The sequence below is a fragment of the Rana temporaria genome, chromosome 4 (assembly GCF_905171775.1).
Source record: "Rana temporaria chromosome 4, aRanTem1.1, whole genome shotgun sequence".
NCBI lineage: Eukaryota > Metazoa > Chordata > Amphibia > Anura > Ranidae > Rana > Rana temporaria.
In genome coordinates this window covers 198,846,212-198,862,355 of record NC_053492.1, presented here as the reverse complement: position 1 = coordinate 198,862,355, position 16,144 = coordinate 198,846,212, and the positions used below count along the sequence as shown (strand labels likewise).

The following is a 16,144-nucleotide window of genomic DNA, read 5'->3' as shown; positions in this document are numbered from 1 at the left end:
GAGAAGTGGGAACACCCAAAACAGGCAGGGACAAGCCAGTAAATTTGGTACCTTGGTGCCACTGAAGTGTCCAAGATTTTTGGAAAGTTCGGCGAGTCACTAATTTTGCCAATTTCTACCTAAAACCTAAAATACCACTTTTTGAGTGGTGTGATCAATTGCTAAGGCAGTTTTTCCAGCACCCCCCCCCCCCCTAATTTTAAATTTCAGCAGCTATAAGTACTGTAGCTGCTGACTTTTAATATTAGGACACTTACCTGTCCAGGAATTCACTTCCACTTTCACATTGTGTTAATATTAAACAGTTATTCCATAATTGAATTTTCAGGAAATCCTCTCTATAATTCAAAAAAATGCAGCATGTATTCTTCCCAGAAGGAGCTGTTACAACAGGGATTACATCATATCCTCTCCTCTCTTTCTACACTATAATCAAACTACAACTCCCATCATGCTTAGGGTATACTAAGCCTGTACATGTTAAATGTGAACAAGCCCACTTCAACACAAATCACACCCCTCCTTCTGCAGTCACACTACTCTCAATAAACTTCAATATTACCACAATACCGGTCTCTGTGATATGAAACATCACATATAATACACATCAAACTGAAAATGAAACTTTTCAGGGGTGGTGGAAACCCCTCCTACAGATCTTTGGCAGTGGACAGTCAGTAGGGCAGTGGACAGTGTCCACTGCTTATCAGTAAGGATGAGCCGAACACCCCCCTGTTCGGTTCGCATCAGAACTTGAGAACACACCAAATGTTCATGTGAACTTTAGAACCCTGTTAAAGTCTATGGGACTCGAACATTTGAAATCTAAAGTGTTAATTTTAAAGGCTAATATGCAAGTTATTGTCCTAGAAAGTGTTTGGGGACCTGGGTTCTGTCCCAGGAAACATGTATCAATGCAAAAAAAGGAAATCCTCTCTATAATTCAAAAAAATGCAGCATGTATTCTTCCCAGAAGGAGCTGTTACAACAGGGATTACATCATATCCTCTCCTCTCTTTCTACACTATAATCAAACTACAACTCCCATCATGCTTAGGGTATACTAAGCCTGTACATGTTAAATGTGAACAAGCCCACTTCAACACAAATCACACCCCTCCTTCTGCAGTCACACTACTCTCAATAAACTTCAATATTACCACAATACCGGTCTCTGTGATATGAAACATCACATATAATACACATCAAACTGAAAATGAAACTTTTCAGGGGTGGTGGAAACCCCTCCTACAGATCTTTGGCAGTGGACAGTCAGTAGGGCAGTGGACAGTGTCCACTGCTTATCAGTAAGGATGAGCCGAATACCCCCCTGTTCGGTTCGCATCAGAACTTGACAACACACCAAATGTTCGTGTGAACTTTAGAACCCTGTTAAAGTCTATGGGACTCGAACATTTGAAATCTAAAGTGTTAATTTTAAAGGCTAATATGCAAGTTATTGTCCTAGAAAGTGTTTGGGGACCTGGGTTCTGTCCCAGGAAACATGTATCAATGCAAAAAAAAGTTTTAAAAACGGCCGTTTTTTCAGGAGCAGTGAATTTAATAATGCTAAAAGTGAAACAATAAAAGTGAAATATTCCTTTATATTTCGTACCTAGGGGGGGGGGGTGTAAAGTCAGCATGTGAAAAAGCGCATGTTTCCCGTACATAGAACTGTCCCTGCACAAAGTGTAATTTCTGAATGAAATAAAGGCATTTAAAACCGGCTTTGCGGCTCTAATGAATTGTCGGCTCTGGCAATTACAGAGATGATTCATTCATAAAAAATAAAAATAAAAAAGCTGGGGGTCCCCCCAAATTCCATTAACAGGCCCTTCAGGTCTGATATGGATATTAAGGGGAACCCCGCTGTCAATTTAAAAAAAAATTACGTGGGGTTCCCCCCAAATATCCATATCAGACCCTTCAGGTCTGGTGTGGATTTTAAGGGGAACTCCACCCCAAGCGCTTTCCCCGACTTGTTCATTCCCCGACTTGTTCATTCCCCGACTTAGTTGGGGTAGACGGTACACTTTGGTGGGGTGGTTCAGCCACACAGTGTGACCTTTGACCTCTGGGAACCCGCCTTCTGACCTTTGACCTTTGGAGGAGGTCCCTGTTCCAAGTCCTGAGTCCTAGCCATATTCTTCAATGGGAAACCCTAACCCATTGACTTTTCAATTTTAAAATTATTGTCAGGTCTCTCCCCCAGCCCCTATTCTCACCAGGGCCGTCTTTAATGTTGATTGGACCCTGGGCAAAACAATCTTGCCCCCCCCATGCAATTTTGAGAGAGAGAGAGAACTAGCTGCTACCTAGAAGGGGAGAGAAGGGAGAGAGAAGAGAGCAGGGGGAGAGAGAGAGAGAGAAGGGGGAGAGAGAGAGAGAGACAAGCTGAAACAGAGACTCTTATTAAATGATTGCAATTAGAATCAGTCATACTCTAAATTTCAATAGCACCGGTTACCTTGAAAGTAACCAGGCGCTACACACTCCCCCCACTTAAATAGACACTGTCCCCAGTGTCTCAACAAAGGTATTCAAGCCTGAATACCTGACCTGAATCTGCATAACCGTAAAAGGAAGAGATAGAAAAGATGTAAAAAATGTAAAATATAAAAACATTACTTTGTACAAATATTAATAGTGATGCCTTATGACATTACATTCCTGACTATCTATCTTGCCCCATTCTCCGACAGTTTTGATAGATGGTCAACAAAATGTGAAAACAAAATGGAAGAACACACACAGAAATTACACACATACAGTCACTGAGGGTGAAATGAAGCTGCACCTTCACTCATTTGAAAAGGCGAAACCTCCTTTCCTCCCAAAGAGACACATCATATAAAACAAACTAAGTGCTAAGAATTTCTCAAGTTGCAAGGCTTAAGAGAAATATATGTACAAGTTAGTCTCTGTAGTGGTAGAAGTTGCAGAACACTGCCCCTAGCGGTCAGTGCGCTGGTACTACCAGCATAAGGCAGTCCACACTCAAATGGAGCAATCAGTAGAAAAAAAAGGGTAATAAAACTTTTTCCTGCTTCTTCTTTCTTTTCTTGCTGTGATGAAGCCGCCGGGACCCTAATCTTTCTAACTACATCATCCCCCCAAAGTTCTGCACATTTGGGCCCAAATGTGGATCCGATGGAGATGAAAACAAAAAAAAAAAACTGAAAAGGGTGATCATTCCCATCCATGACTTCTTTAAAGCAGCAAGCGAGAGTGACAATGTCCCCTCGGGAATTGGTAGTGGTGACAGAAAAAACTTGATCCACTTTTCCAGGACATTTAAGGACCACTCTATCATTAGCTCTATTAGCTCTCTGAAAAGCATTTCGATTTTATTTAACCATTTTCTACAGATCCAAACTGGAGAGTTATGCATTATATGCAGTTGTGGCTGCCAAATCATCTTAATTAAGCTACATCTACCAGCCACTGACAGGGGGAGCCATTTCCAAATATACATTTTTTGTTTAAATTTGGCCAGTAAAGGGATTACATTTTTATTTATATATTGATTGGGATCTTTCGTCACCGATATCCCCAAGTATCTCAATGTGTCCACCACCATCAGTTGCGGCATTTCCGATGCTACAAATTCTCCAATTTGATCTACCGGTAATAGCTCAGATTTCTCCCAATTTATCTCTAGGCCCGTGAAGCTACCAAATTCCTCTACTATGCTCATTTCTTTTACCAATGATTGTTCCGTAGGTCCCAGGAAGAGGAGAATATCATCGGCATATAGCGTGATTCTTTCGTCTCCCGTCCTCCTCTGAAATCCGGTTATCTCAGTGCTTGACCTCATGGCAATCGCCAACGGTTCCATCGCTAGCGCGAAGAGCAGAGGCGACAAAGGGCACCCCTGTCTCGTCCCCCTCTCCAGGACAATCTTTGTTGAAAGTTCCTTATTAATTCTAAGCTTGGCGCTAGGATTATCATAAAGCATTTTTATACAGCCGGTAAATATCGGGCCAAATCCGAATTTCCCCAGCACCCTCCAGATATAACCCCATTCTATGCTTTCAAAAGCTTTGGTCACATCCAGTGACAATACAGCCCTTGTTCCATCATTCTCCATCTGGGTTTGTAAGTTTAGTTTGATCAGTTTTGAGATGAGCCTATTAAGCCTTGATGCCAAAACCTTGGCTACTATCTTGACATCGGAGCATTAGAGGGAAATTGGTCTGTATGCAGCAGGGTCTAAGGGATCCTTCCCTTCTTTTGGTATAACTATAATGGTTGCTTCCAGGATCGATGCAGGGAGTCTTCCTTCCGTGGCCGCTCCATTTAATGCTTTTATGAGCTCTGGTAGTAGTATTTCTCCGTAATATTTATATATTTCCATCGGGAGCCCATCTGGGCCAGGTGACTTTTGATTTGCCATATCTGCTACTGCCTGCTGGAGTTCTACAAGTGATATTGGAGTTTCTAATTCTTCCCTTTCCACTTGTGTAATGGACGGGATCTCTAACCTTCCCAGGAAATCCTCCATTTGTCCTTCCATCCCCACCTTCTGTGTAGTATAACGTTTTTTATAGTACGCCCCAAAGGTCTGCACTATCTCTGAGGTATCTGATGTTATTACTCCTCCTACTGATCTAATAGTCCGGATATCGGAGGGGGGGAGTAAGACTTCACCAATTGCGCCAGCATTCTTCCAACACTTTCACCCTCTGCGAAGGAGGACTGCTGCAGAAAAAGTCGTCTGGTCGCTGCTTCCTGCATGATTACTATCTTATATGCTTGTTGTTTCTCTAGCCATATTTTCTTCTTCTCTAATGTTGGATCTATTACATAATTATTTTCTGCCTCCAATGCCTCTCTGCAGGTATTTTCCTCCCCTTCTCTAACTTTTTTATTAAATTTGGCGACCTGCTGGATCAGGATACCCCTAAGGTATGCCTTCAGGGTGTCCCATAGTATCCCCGTACCTGTAGAGCCTTCATTAAAGTCTAAAAATTCCCCCAGTTAGGGCAGGACCTCATCCGATTCCTTTATTAGCTCGAACCAATATGGATTGATTTTCCACTCTCTGTGTTTTTTTGTCCCCCTAAGTTTAAAGTTAGAACCATTGGGGAATGGTCTGGCACTCCTCTTGGCAGGTATACTATCTTTCCCATGGCCTGTAACGCTCTATCATTCCCCAAGGCCATATCTATCCTGGAGAGTGTGGAGTGCGTGCTTGAATAACAAGAATATTGCTGAACGCCCGGGCTCCGCACTCTCCACATATCAATTAATCCAACTTCTTCCATAAATTGACTCATCGGCTCTTCTCTATAGGGCCTGGTCAACTCATAACTTGGGATTTATTTTGTTATTACTTTTGGCTGTAATGGTAAACAGGACAAATAGAGAGGATGAACCTCTCTGTAACCAGGACACAGTGATCCAAAAAAAAAATACCTGTTTTCAATCTATTCAAAACTAAAAAAAAAAAAAAGTTTTGTCTTTATTTACACTTTAATCCACAGATCTTGAACAACAGTGTACATTTTTTTTCTTCATCATTTACAATACTGGCAGCACTGTAGATGGCATTTTTATATTCTGTTTTATAAAGCTTGCATACATGTGTAATCATTTATATAAACATAAACAAATGGTTTATCTGTTTCCACAGGGCCAGGAATGGTTTATGGTATTATACCATTTGTGATCCAAACGTCTTCTGTGCATCTGGCGTGGCAGCCACCAGCGCTGGGAGCGTGGTCCTATTATGTGATAAGAATGCAGGAGAATTCCACATTGTATTTGACAACAAATAATGAGAATATTCTAATTAGTGAATTGATTCCAGGGAACAATTACACTTTCCTTATCTCGGTTCAATATTTTGTCTTGGAGAGCGCACAACAGTTAATTTCTTTGTACACAAGTGAGTATATCTATACCACATAAGGTTGTTTACTGTATCTAAATATTGACATAGAAGGAAGAAATGTGTTAATAAGCAGTAGCTCTCCCACTTTGGATAAAAGGTAAAAGATTTGACAGCATTCTCTGGGTAAAATACACGAAAAGGACCGTCAGACTCTAACTCCTATTTTTGTACATGGTCCTAGCTGTGATGCCTTCATTTCCTGTTGACTTTTCTTTAATTGAAAAAGGCCCATTATTTGCAGAAATCCAATCCATCACAACAGTGACCCATCGTTTCTGAATTAAATTATATATGAGCGGTCCCTTTCTCCCCCCCCCTCACAAATATTTAAAAAGTGGTATACACAGTACATTACAGGAATCAAATGTAATGTTTAAGTGATCATGACATGTGTATACATTAACAAGAACACTATTGCAAATAAGTCATGGAACATAGTAACCAATAGGAAAAACCAATAGGAAAAAGTATCGTATTGGTATGTTCCAAATCAGAATATTGGTAACACCAGTAACAATAACAATAATAATGTCCCCACTGCTCGTGTTTTAAATTTCAAGTAGTGGGGCTCAAAAAATTATTGCACGAAAACAGAAAAAAGAAAGGGAGGGGAAGAAAGAGAAGAGAGAAAAGAGGGATAAAAAAGGGGGGGGGAAAGAAAGACACATTGGTGAATAGAAGAGGTAGAGGGCGGTATTTGCAAAGTAAACCATTCCTTGATTGTTGGGATGCGTGTGGAGCACCATTGTATGGGAATACAGAGTCTAGCTGCGTTCACCATGAGCATGGCCAGTGACTTGTAGTAGTCCCTTCTAGACAAGGCTGTATGGTGTAAAAGAAATTGCGTGGGGGTATAGTCTAGGGTGTACGTGGTGATATGTGAGACAAGGTTGTGGGCTTCCCTCCAAAAGGGTTGGAGTGGTTCACAATCCCACCAGATGAGGAGCATAGTGCCTTCCATTTTCCTGCATCTCCAAGTGTTGGGTATGGTGGGGAAGACGTGAAGGCATTCTGTACCATCTGGTTTCGATTTTATAACAGTTTTCTTGGATCGCTACGTTTAGGGAGTGTGTATTCATGTATGGTATCCCATTCGTCTTCAGTGAGGGACATCTGGATGTCTCTTTCCCAGGACAGTGGAGGGGGTGCCTTCTGACAGAAGTGTGTATATGTAAGATATTAAGTGTCTTTGTGGTGGTTTCCAAGAGCACAGGGATTCAAAAAGTTGTAAATTGTCTTGTCCACTTGGTTATTGGTTCTTGGGTTGAGAGAAAATGTTGGAGCTATCTATACGTCCAAAAGGGGAAAGAGTTAGTACACAAAGTGGCTACTATATTTTCATAGGGGAGGGGGGTTTCTTTTGAGAAGAATTTATGTGCTAGCACATCACCATAAGGCCATTCTTGTTGTAGAAAGGAGCTTGACTCACCTGGGGGAAATTCTGGGTTTCCTCTTAACGTGGTTAAGGGTCCTTGAACTGTGGAAAACGATGTGGACTTCGTTGCCCTTCTAAAGGCTTGCATGGAGGGATGGATAAGAGGGTGCATCGTAAGCTTCCTTGGCCAATCCTGATGAGATAACCAGGGAACTGTATGTATTGGAGTAAATAAGAGGTCCCTTTATATCAAAGAAAGGGAGCTGCAAAGCAAGATTTCTCTGCTATGCTGCCACTTTAGATTACCCATAGTGTTATTTTTTAAAAAAGATTTGACTATCGGTAAAATAGTTACAAAAGGTAATACATTTTGTATGTGGAAAAATTAAAGACATCTAATTTACATGAATATTTACAGAACCTGCTGCTGTCATCAATATGAAAGCCTCAAGGATCAACAGCACTGCAATATACGTTAGCTGGCAGCTCCCAGAAGGCAACAAAAGTTACTATCAAGTAGATGTGGTTGGAGATCCAGCTCAAAGTTCCAATGTCACAACAGAATCAGCATCTGTAACTAACCTGACCATTGGGAACCCATACACTGTGAACGTCGCTGCAGTTGCAGCTAATGGTCTACTAGGGGAAAGCAGTCATATTTCTGTAGCAGGTGAGTAGCAAATAACACATTCAATCATTGCACATATAAAAAAAAAAAAACAGAAGTCAATTACAGATTATTTTTTCTGCTACTTCATTGCCAAGATATTAAATATTTATACAGGTATTTTCATATGGTCCCAGGATGTCACATGCTAAAGAGCCATATTAACAAATCAGAAGGACTTGATGATTTTTTTCAACATTCTTTACAAATGAATGAATGAATGACTTGTATAGCGCTACACATGCGAACTGAATCGCCTCTAATCGCTTTTTGCAGCAAGTGGCTTCCTGGTTGGTGTGGTCATTTACCCCGTAGGATCTTGACACACTTGGGACACACAGTTGTAAACACATATATACTGGGCCAATTTGGACAGGATCCAATTAACCTACCTGCATGTCTTTTGGAGTGTGGGAGGAAACCGGAGTACCCACGCAAGCACAGGGAGAACATGCAAACTCCAGGCAGATGGTGTCGTGGTCGGGATTCGAACCAACTACTCTTTTGCTGCTAAGTGAAAGTGCTAACCACTACACCACTGTGCTGCCTCCAGGAAGTTCACTAACTGTATTCAATGAACCTTTGATATAAAAAAAAAACTGTGCAGATTACAATACTTAGAATCCAACCAAACTGATCACTGATTATACAATATAATCCTTTCACATTTCCTTTTTTCAGTATCGGATGTCTTCAGTGTGACCATTATTTACTCCACCTCTATCCAGCTGAATTGGGATATATATGCTGTTAAGAATGCAACTTACATCATCTCTGTCAGTGGAGAACCATCCACCTACAAGACTTTGAATACCACTGAAATACAGATTTATAATCTGACAGCGGGAAACTGTTACACATTTGCAATCTCTGCATCCTTAAATACATTTTTCCTGTACGGTTATGGTGGTGAAATCACTTTGTGCACACGTAAGTAGCCTTTTTCCTGTTATATACCCACTACACTTTTTCAGATGTAAGCTTTCTAGGTACTTGATTAAGAATTGGTTGTTTTTTTAAAACAATGTATTTTCTTTAATGTGGTAAAGCAATGTCTTCCGTCGTTTTTAAATAAAATACAGGAAAATTTGTCCGTTTTCAACATTGACTTATGGACCGTTTTCATCGGACGAACTGATCGTGTGTGGGCCCCATCGTTTTTTTACCCATCGGTGCAAAAAAATAGAACTTGCTTTAAAAATTTCTGATGGTTGAAAAACCAATAGAAAAAACGATCGTCTGTGGGGAAATCCATCGGTCAAAAATCCACGCATGCTCAGAATCAAGTCGACGCATGCTCGGAAGCATTGAACTTAATTTTTCTCTGCACGTCGTTGTGTTTTACGTCACTGCGTTGGACACGATCGGATTTTTAACTGATGGTGTGTAGGCAAGACTGATGAAAGTCAGCTTCATCGGATATCTGATGAAAAAATCCATCTGTCCGTTTTCATCGGATGAACCGACCGTGTGTACGTGGCATAAGGCTTTGGTCCATGAATGTTATTATTTAGAACACCATTTATTGTTTTTAATTTGTATTACTCTTTATACTTCAAAGAGCGATGATGTTTTTTCAAAACTGTGAATCGGAAATCCTCACAGATTTGCTTCACAAGCAAATCTAAACCTGTAATCCAGTTAATTGGTTGGCTTATCTATTTTGGTTTGCCTGATATTAGATTATTGGTAAAGTAGTCCACCTATATTAGTTCTCTTTCATATCATGTGCTTACATTTGGAGCATAAGTTCTCCTCCCACAGAGAGAACACAAGATCCTACCCATTATTGGTAAAGAGATTCAAATAAGTTGATTGTAAACTCTAAATTACGACATTTACATTGTGAGGGTATGTTGTCATAGAAAGGTGTTCATCTACTTGTTTATTCAGTTGCTGACTTTTTGTGGGAGGAAGACCTGCTGAAAGTTATTTAATGAGAAAGTGGACTAATAAAGTGTCCAAATTACCGTTTTTCCGTTCACTGGGTAGAGATGATTGGCAGAGTAAAGCAGTGATCTGTGGTGAACATCCAACAGAGGAATCAGTTTGCTTATCATTAATGTAACTCAAAGCAACCAACGGGGTTACAAGTTTGTCATTGTAATGGAATATAGCAGGAATGTTCCTTCCTGCTTCATCATTTCCCCAGAATTGGTCAGCCTGGAGGTGTCTTCATGGATCGCAAAGTCTGCATAGATATACAAAAATCTTCCAACCAAACCATCCTGTAATGTTCTTCTTTGATCTGATGGCAATATTGTATTTTTTTATGAGCATGATTCTGCAAAATATAGTAGAAATAAGTAATTTCTATTATAGAAGCTAACAAATAAATACATTTTTCTGTTACAGAATAAGAGATTTAAATAGAAATCATTAACATCTTTGATTTTGGACAGCTGATGAGTCTACACTGTTGATTTTAATTGTACTGATTTAGTCAGCAATTTCCTTTCTTTGAATATGCTGTATTTGTTTAGGGGAACCATTTTTTTTTTTTTTTACTTTCTGTCTTCTGATTACAGGACCTGGACCAGTCAAGCAAGTGCTTCCGGAAAATATAACAACCAGCTCTGTTGATATAAGTTGGCTACCTCCAGATGGAAATCACAGCTACTATCAGGTTCAAGTTACAGGAAATACCTATGCAAACCAGACAGTATCACAGTCATGGTCTGTTCAAGGACTGACACCTGGAAACCAATACACAATTAATATCAATGCTGTAAATGGACAGGATATGCCAGGAATTTCTTCACAAGTGACTATTACTACTAGTAAGTATAGTAATAAGCCTTTTTAAGGTTTTTGTTTTAATTTTGTGTAATCCTGTAAGATTACACACTGTGGTCAGGATAAAAGACTAGTAAATATAACCAAGTAACTGGTAACTATAATCGACTGGCAACTATAACCTACAAAGATATTGCTCATATAAGCAAGTTAAGTAATATGTAAAGATATCATGGTAGTCTGCTTATCTCTTTCTCATTGCCTCGTGGCACCAATTTAAGTGGGCTTTACTGCCAGTAGGCAGAACAGCTTCCTGGACACGTGATCATTGTGATTGGTTCTTACAGCGGCCACATGACTGGCTCTTGATCACAAAACATGGTAGGGAGCTGTCAGAGACAGTTCAGTCAATGTGCTGGAGCACGCAGTGAGCACAACGTCATCACAGAATCTCAGACCAGCATGGACACATATGCGACTGCATATATCATTTACAGTGAAAAGAAGAGGTTAAAGTGGAGTTCCACCCTGAAATTATTTTTTACACCAAAAATCTAAAAAAAAAAAAAATGAAAAGAAAAATGTTTTACTTACCCGAAATAGCCATTGCTATGCGTCCCTAATCTTCCTCTTCATCCTCCGCGGTGGATCTTCTTCCTCGTCCTACACTCGGTTTCTTCTTGTGAATGGGGCGCGCTGCTTTCTGGGAACTGTGGGCCAGATTCACATAGAACTGCGGCGGCGTAACGTATCGTAGATACATTACACCGCCGCAAGTTTTCATCGCAAGTGCCTGATTCACCAAGCACTTGCATGAAAACTTAAGCCGGCGGCCTCCGGCGTAAGCCCGCGTAATTCAAAGGGCCATGTGCCATTTAAATTAGGCGCGCTCCCACGCCGGACCTACTGCGCATGCTCCGTTTTGAAATTCCCGCCGTGCTTTGCGCGAAGTGACGTAATTTTTTCGAACTGCGACGTGCGTAGCGTACTTTCGTATTCCCGGACATCTTACGCAAGAGAATTTTTTTTTTAAATTTCGACGCGGGAACGACGGCCATACTTTAAACAGCCCACACGTGGGCTGTGTAAAGTTAGGGCAGGTAAAACGACGACTAAAATTGCGACGGGAAACTAGACTAGCGACGACGTACCGAACGCGAAAAAACGTTGTGGATCTCCGTAAAACCTCATTTGCATACCCGACGCTGAAATACGACGCGAACTCCACCCAGCGGCGGCCGCCGTATTGCATCCTAAGATCTGACAGTGTAAAACAATTACACCTGTCGGATCTAAGGGCTATCTATGCGTAACTGATTCTATGAATCAGTCGCATAGATACTCTGAGAGATACGACGGAGTATCTGAGATAGTCTGTCGTATCTCTGCTGTGAATCTGGCCCTGTGTGTATCCCAGAGAGTAGCCAGCCCATTCACAAAGCGTCGCGCTGCTCGGGCATGCGCAGTAGGAAATGGGCAGTGAAGCCGCACAGCTTCACTGCCTGTTTCCCTTACTGTGGATGGCGATGCCTGGAGCTGCCAGGATCGAGGGATCGGCCTCGGCGGGGGCCGACATCGCTGGCGACTAGGACAGGTAAGTGTCCTTATTAAAAGTCAGCTGCTACAGTGTTAGTAGCTGCTGACTTTTAATTTTAATTTTTTTTTTACCGGACCTCCGCTTTAACAATTACTTTATATTACATTCTCCCCAGAAGACTATTTCCATCTTTGTTCATACTTCTTCCAGAGTCAACATTTACCTGCTAGACTAAAATGTTTGCCCAATCATGTAGATATCTGTTTTGCAGAAGCAGAAGCAGGTTTTATGTTTCCAGCTGTGTTCACACATATTGTGTAAAACAGAGAAGCCCCCTACTGCTAATAAAAAATTACAACATATAGTCTGATCGCTGGTGGAGGAGAAATTTAGGAAATCTACCATTATCTAGTAGAGCTCTATTACTAATTGTATATAAAGATTTTAGTGCATTTTACATTTAATTGTCAGAACCTTATCAAGAGACTCAATATGCGGCTCCCTAGAATGGCACCAGACCAAGGGCTACGTTATAAAAGTAAGAAAATAAAAGAGAAGTATTTTTTTTTTTGCCAGTGCCATTGTTTTATAATACTGTAGGCAATGTGCAAAATGTAATTCAGTTATGTAGCACAGTGGCTATTTTCAAGCTTACAAATACTCTAGATGTGTCAGGGTTTTGGCCCAGACCTGACTTTTGTTTCAAGCCAGTCCTGCGCAATTATTAGAACTTGACAAAAATCTAATTTAAAGGAGAACTAAAGACAGTAAGAGATGGCTATAACCCCTACAATTTTGTTTTGTTTTTTTATTCCTGGTTGTCCTTAGGGTCACAAAACGAGTGCCCCCGTTAGAAGGTTTTTTCCTCTATTTCTGTTCTGGGAACAACCAAAAGTTTGGGATTTTCTTGTACTTTCAGTAGTAAAGGTAAATAGGACAAATAGAAAGGGTGAATCTCCCTAACCGAATCTCCCTAACAGACAAAAATAAGTTCCACTCCACTCTTTTCAAAGCTAAAGAAAACATTATGCTTCTTGTATTATCTAATGATTCCAGAGGTAAGATTATAAGAGTTCTCCTTTAGTAGCCTGAACCATAATGAAGGTGTCCATAACAAGTGAGTGTATCAGGGGAACATGAAACCAACATCTGATTGGTAACAGACATAGTAAGCGCACACAACTAGGCATTCTGCAGGGGAATATTTTACCAGTGTATAAATTGGTGCACCAAAAATCCAAAATATGGGTGACTTTAATTGGGCTGTTTTGGGTTTCTCTTTTTTATGTATGGTTTCTTCTGTATAGTAAAAAATAGAATTTTTTATTTTATTGAGAACATATGCAATTGTTGAAAGTAACTGATAACATTAAAATACATTATGACCTGTGATAAAAATTAACTAAGAACAAATGCAGTCATTTTCATTTTCAGTGTCAAGCTTATATCTAATGTTTTTTTTTTTTTTTAGAACCAGAAAAGGTGAAGAACCTGACAATATTCACCACCACAGACACTTCTGTAACTCTGAGTTGGCAGCCACCAGATGGAAGCATAAGCTCATATCTCATTAATATCCAGCAAAATGAAACCTATAATCAAACAACCAACCTGAACACTTTTACAGTTAATGATTTGACCCCTGGGACTTACTACAATTTCACAGTCTCAGCTTTGGCTGGTTTCGATACTGTAAGAGGAGAAAGTGTGTTGTTTGCAGGCTATACACGTAAGTGTCTACTGACATAGAATATAAATGATACAGATTTGATATATTTATAATAATATATATATATATATATATATATATATATATATATATATATATATATATATATATATATATATATATATATATATATATACACAGTATATTTGTAAATGAACTGTGGTCGGCAAAGCACTGTGCATAAAAATATATTTTTAATTCTTTTTTTTTTCCATAATTACTTGTATTGTCTTGCTTATGTTTCAATATAAAAATAATTTTGTTTCTGTTTCAATTTCTTTTTATTGGATTTTTAAAACATAAATAATTTACATTACGTTATCAATAAGCATACAAAAAAAGTTCTACGGTAAAAATAGATTCAACATTTCGTACACATAAATCACAACAATAAACAAATACACATATCACAGCCGTATGGGACAATCCTGCCTCCTCCTAATCTTTTACTCTCTCCTCCCCCCTTGCCCTCTCCCCCACCCCAGGGGGAAAGACAAAAAAAGGAGCAAGGGGAAGAAAAAAAAAAGAAAGGGGGGGACGGGGACTCTAGTTGCCAAGTGCCCAATTTCTATTTCTAAAGATTTAATACCTGTGCCCTCCATATTCTATTATTATGAGGGGACAAGTGTAAACTCTCGTACCCCATTACTTATATGCCTCTCTCAAAAATAGTGAGGGAGGAAATAAAAGGATAAAAAAAATAAATACATAAAAAAAAAAATAAAAAAAAACACACCTCTTAACCCCACTCCCTTTTTCACTAAAACTATTTTATTTAAGTGCAATTTGTGCTTCTCACCCTTTAATTTTAGTGACTTAGCAAATTTCTCCCTCCCTTCCCCTCCCCCCCCCCCCCCCGTCCGGGAGAGAGGGAAAGAGAGAGGGCAAGGGAAGATTTTTTTTTTATATATATATAATCCTTCCCCTTCTCCTCCCACGACTTCCCCCCCCCCATGGGGAGGGAGAGGAGGGGAGGATAAGCCCCATATCGTACCTCATACCATACAGGCCAATATTTCCTAAATACTATCCTCACTACTCATGTAGCCTATATAAACCATAGACTGTCTAAACTATACCCTGCCTCCCCAAGTTCCAATATCGTGACTATTTGGTTCCTTATATTGAGACATTACCTCCTCCATACTTCTTATCCTTTCTACCTCCCTTAACCACTCTTGTATCGGGGGGCCAACTTGTCTTTCTATCTTTTAGGAATCAATGTCTTTGCTGCATTTAATAATATTGGGATAATTGTCATTTTATATTTTTTCCTGGGGATAGTCGTAGCATGGAACAAACATTGCCATGGATCCAAACTAATTTCAATTCCACTGATCTCTTTAACTAACTTTAGTATTTGGATCCAGTATGGCTGGATCTTCGGACATTTTTTATTCTTTTAACACACACCTCTAAAGCTTATATTTCTATATTTTTACCTGGTGATCCTGCCGTAACATACTTCCTGTCTATTTCATTACTCCCAATATCCTATCTATGAAGCAACAGTGATATCACCCTAAGCTTTTCTCTTAAATTGGACTGTAAACACCCCTCCTTCTTTCATCTTATTTACATAGAGGATTTTTTTTTTTAGTTTACAGAAGATGATGAAAAGTTCAGTTCAGTGCACAGGAAGTTACAAGAATTTTAAATTTCTTTTTATTTCATGACATGTGAGTCTGAAGCTTGTCCTTATAAGAAATAGGCATCTTTGAGGAACAAACTACTGTATTGGAGTGCTAGAAGGAAATGCTGAGGCCCCATACACACGATAGAATCCATCCGCAGATAAATCCCAGCAAATGGGTTTCTGCGGATAGATCCTATGGTGTGTACACGCCAGCGGATCTGTTTCCGCGGAGAAATCTCCTCTGGGATGGATTCCAGCAGATCGGATATTTGCTGACATGCACAACAAATCCATCTGCTGGAATCCATTCCAACGGATGGATCCGCTCGTCTGTACAGACTTACCGGATCCATCCGTCCAAAGGGATTCCCCGCACGCGTCGTAATGATTTGACGCATGCGTGGAATTCCTTATATGACAGCGTCGCGCCCGTTGCCGCGTCATAATAGCGGCGACGGTGTGACACGTCATCGCCAGAGGATTTCAGCGCGGATTTCAATGCGATGGTGTGTATCTGCGGTGCGTATCTGCGGATAAATCCTCTCGTGTGTATGGGGCCTGAGTCTTA

The 16,144-nt window shown here is 40.1% G+C and overlaps 1 protein-coding gene across 1 annotated transcript in view; it reads left to right on the top strand.

Moving 5' to 3' along the window:
* LOC120936887 (titin-like) overlaps positions 1-16,144 on the top strand; it is a 345,246-nt gene that overhangs the window by 73,876 nt on the left and 255,226 nt on the right. Inside the window, exons 35-39 of the mRNA XM_040349653.1 lie at positions 5,636-5,890; positions 7,690-7,941; positions 8,620-8,868; positions 10,467-10,718; positions 13,683-13,940. Of these exons, the coding sequence (XP_040205587.1) occupies positions 5,636-5,890; positions 7,690-7,941; positions 8,620-8,868; positions 10,467-10,718; positions 13,683-13,940 (1,266 nt within the window). The remainder of the gene's footprint in view (positions 1-5,635; positions 5,891-7,689; positions 7,942-8,619; positions 8,869-10,466; positions 10,719-13,682; positions 13,941-16,144) is intronic.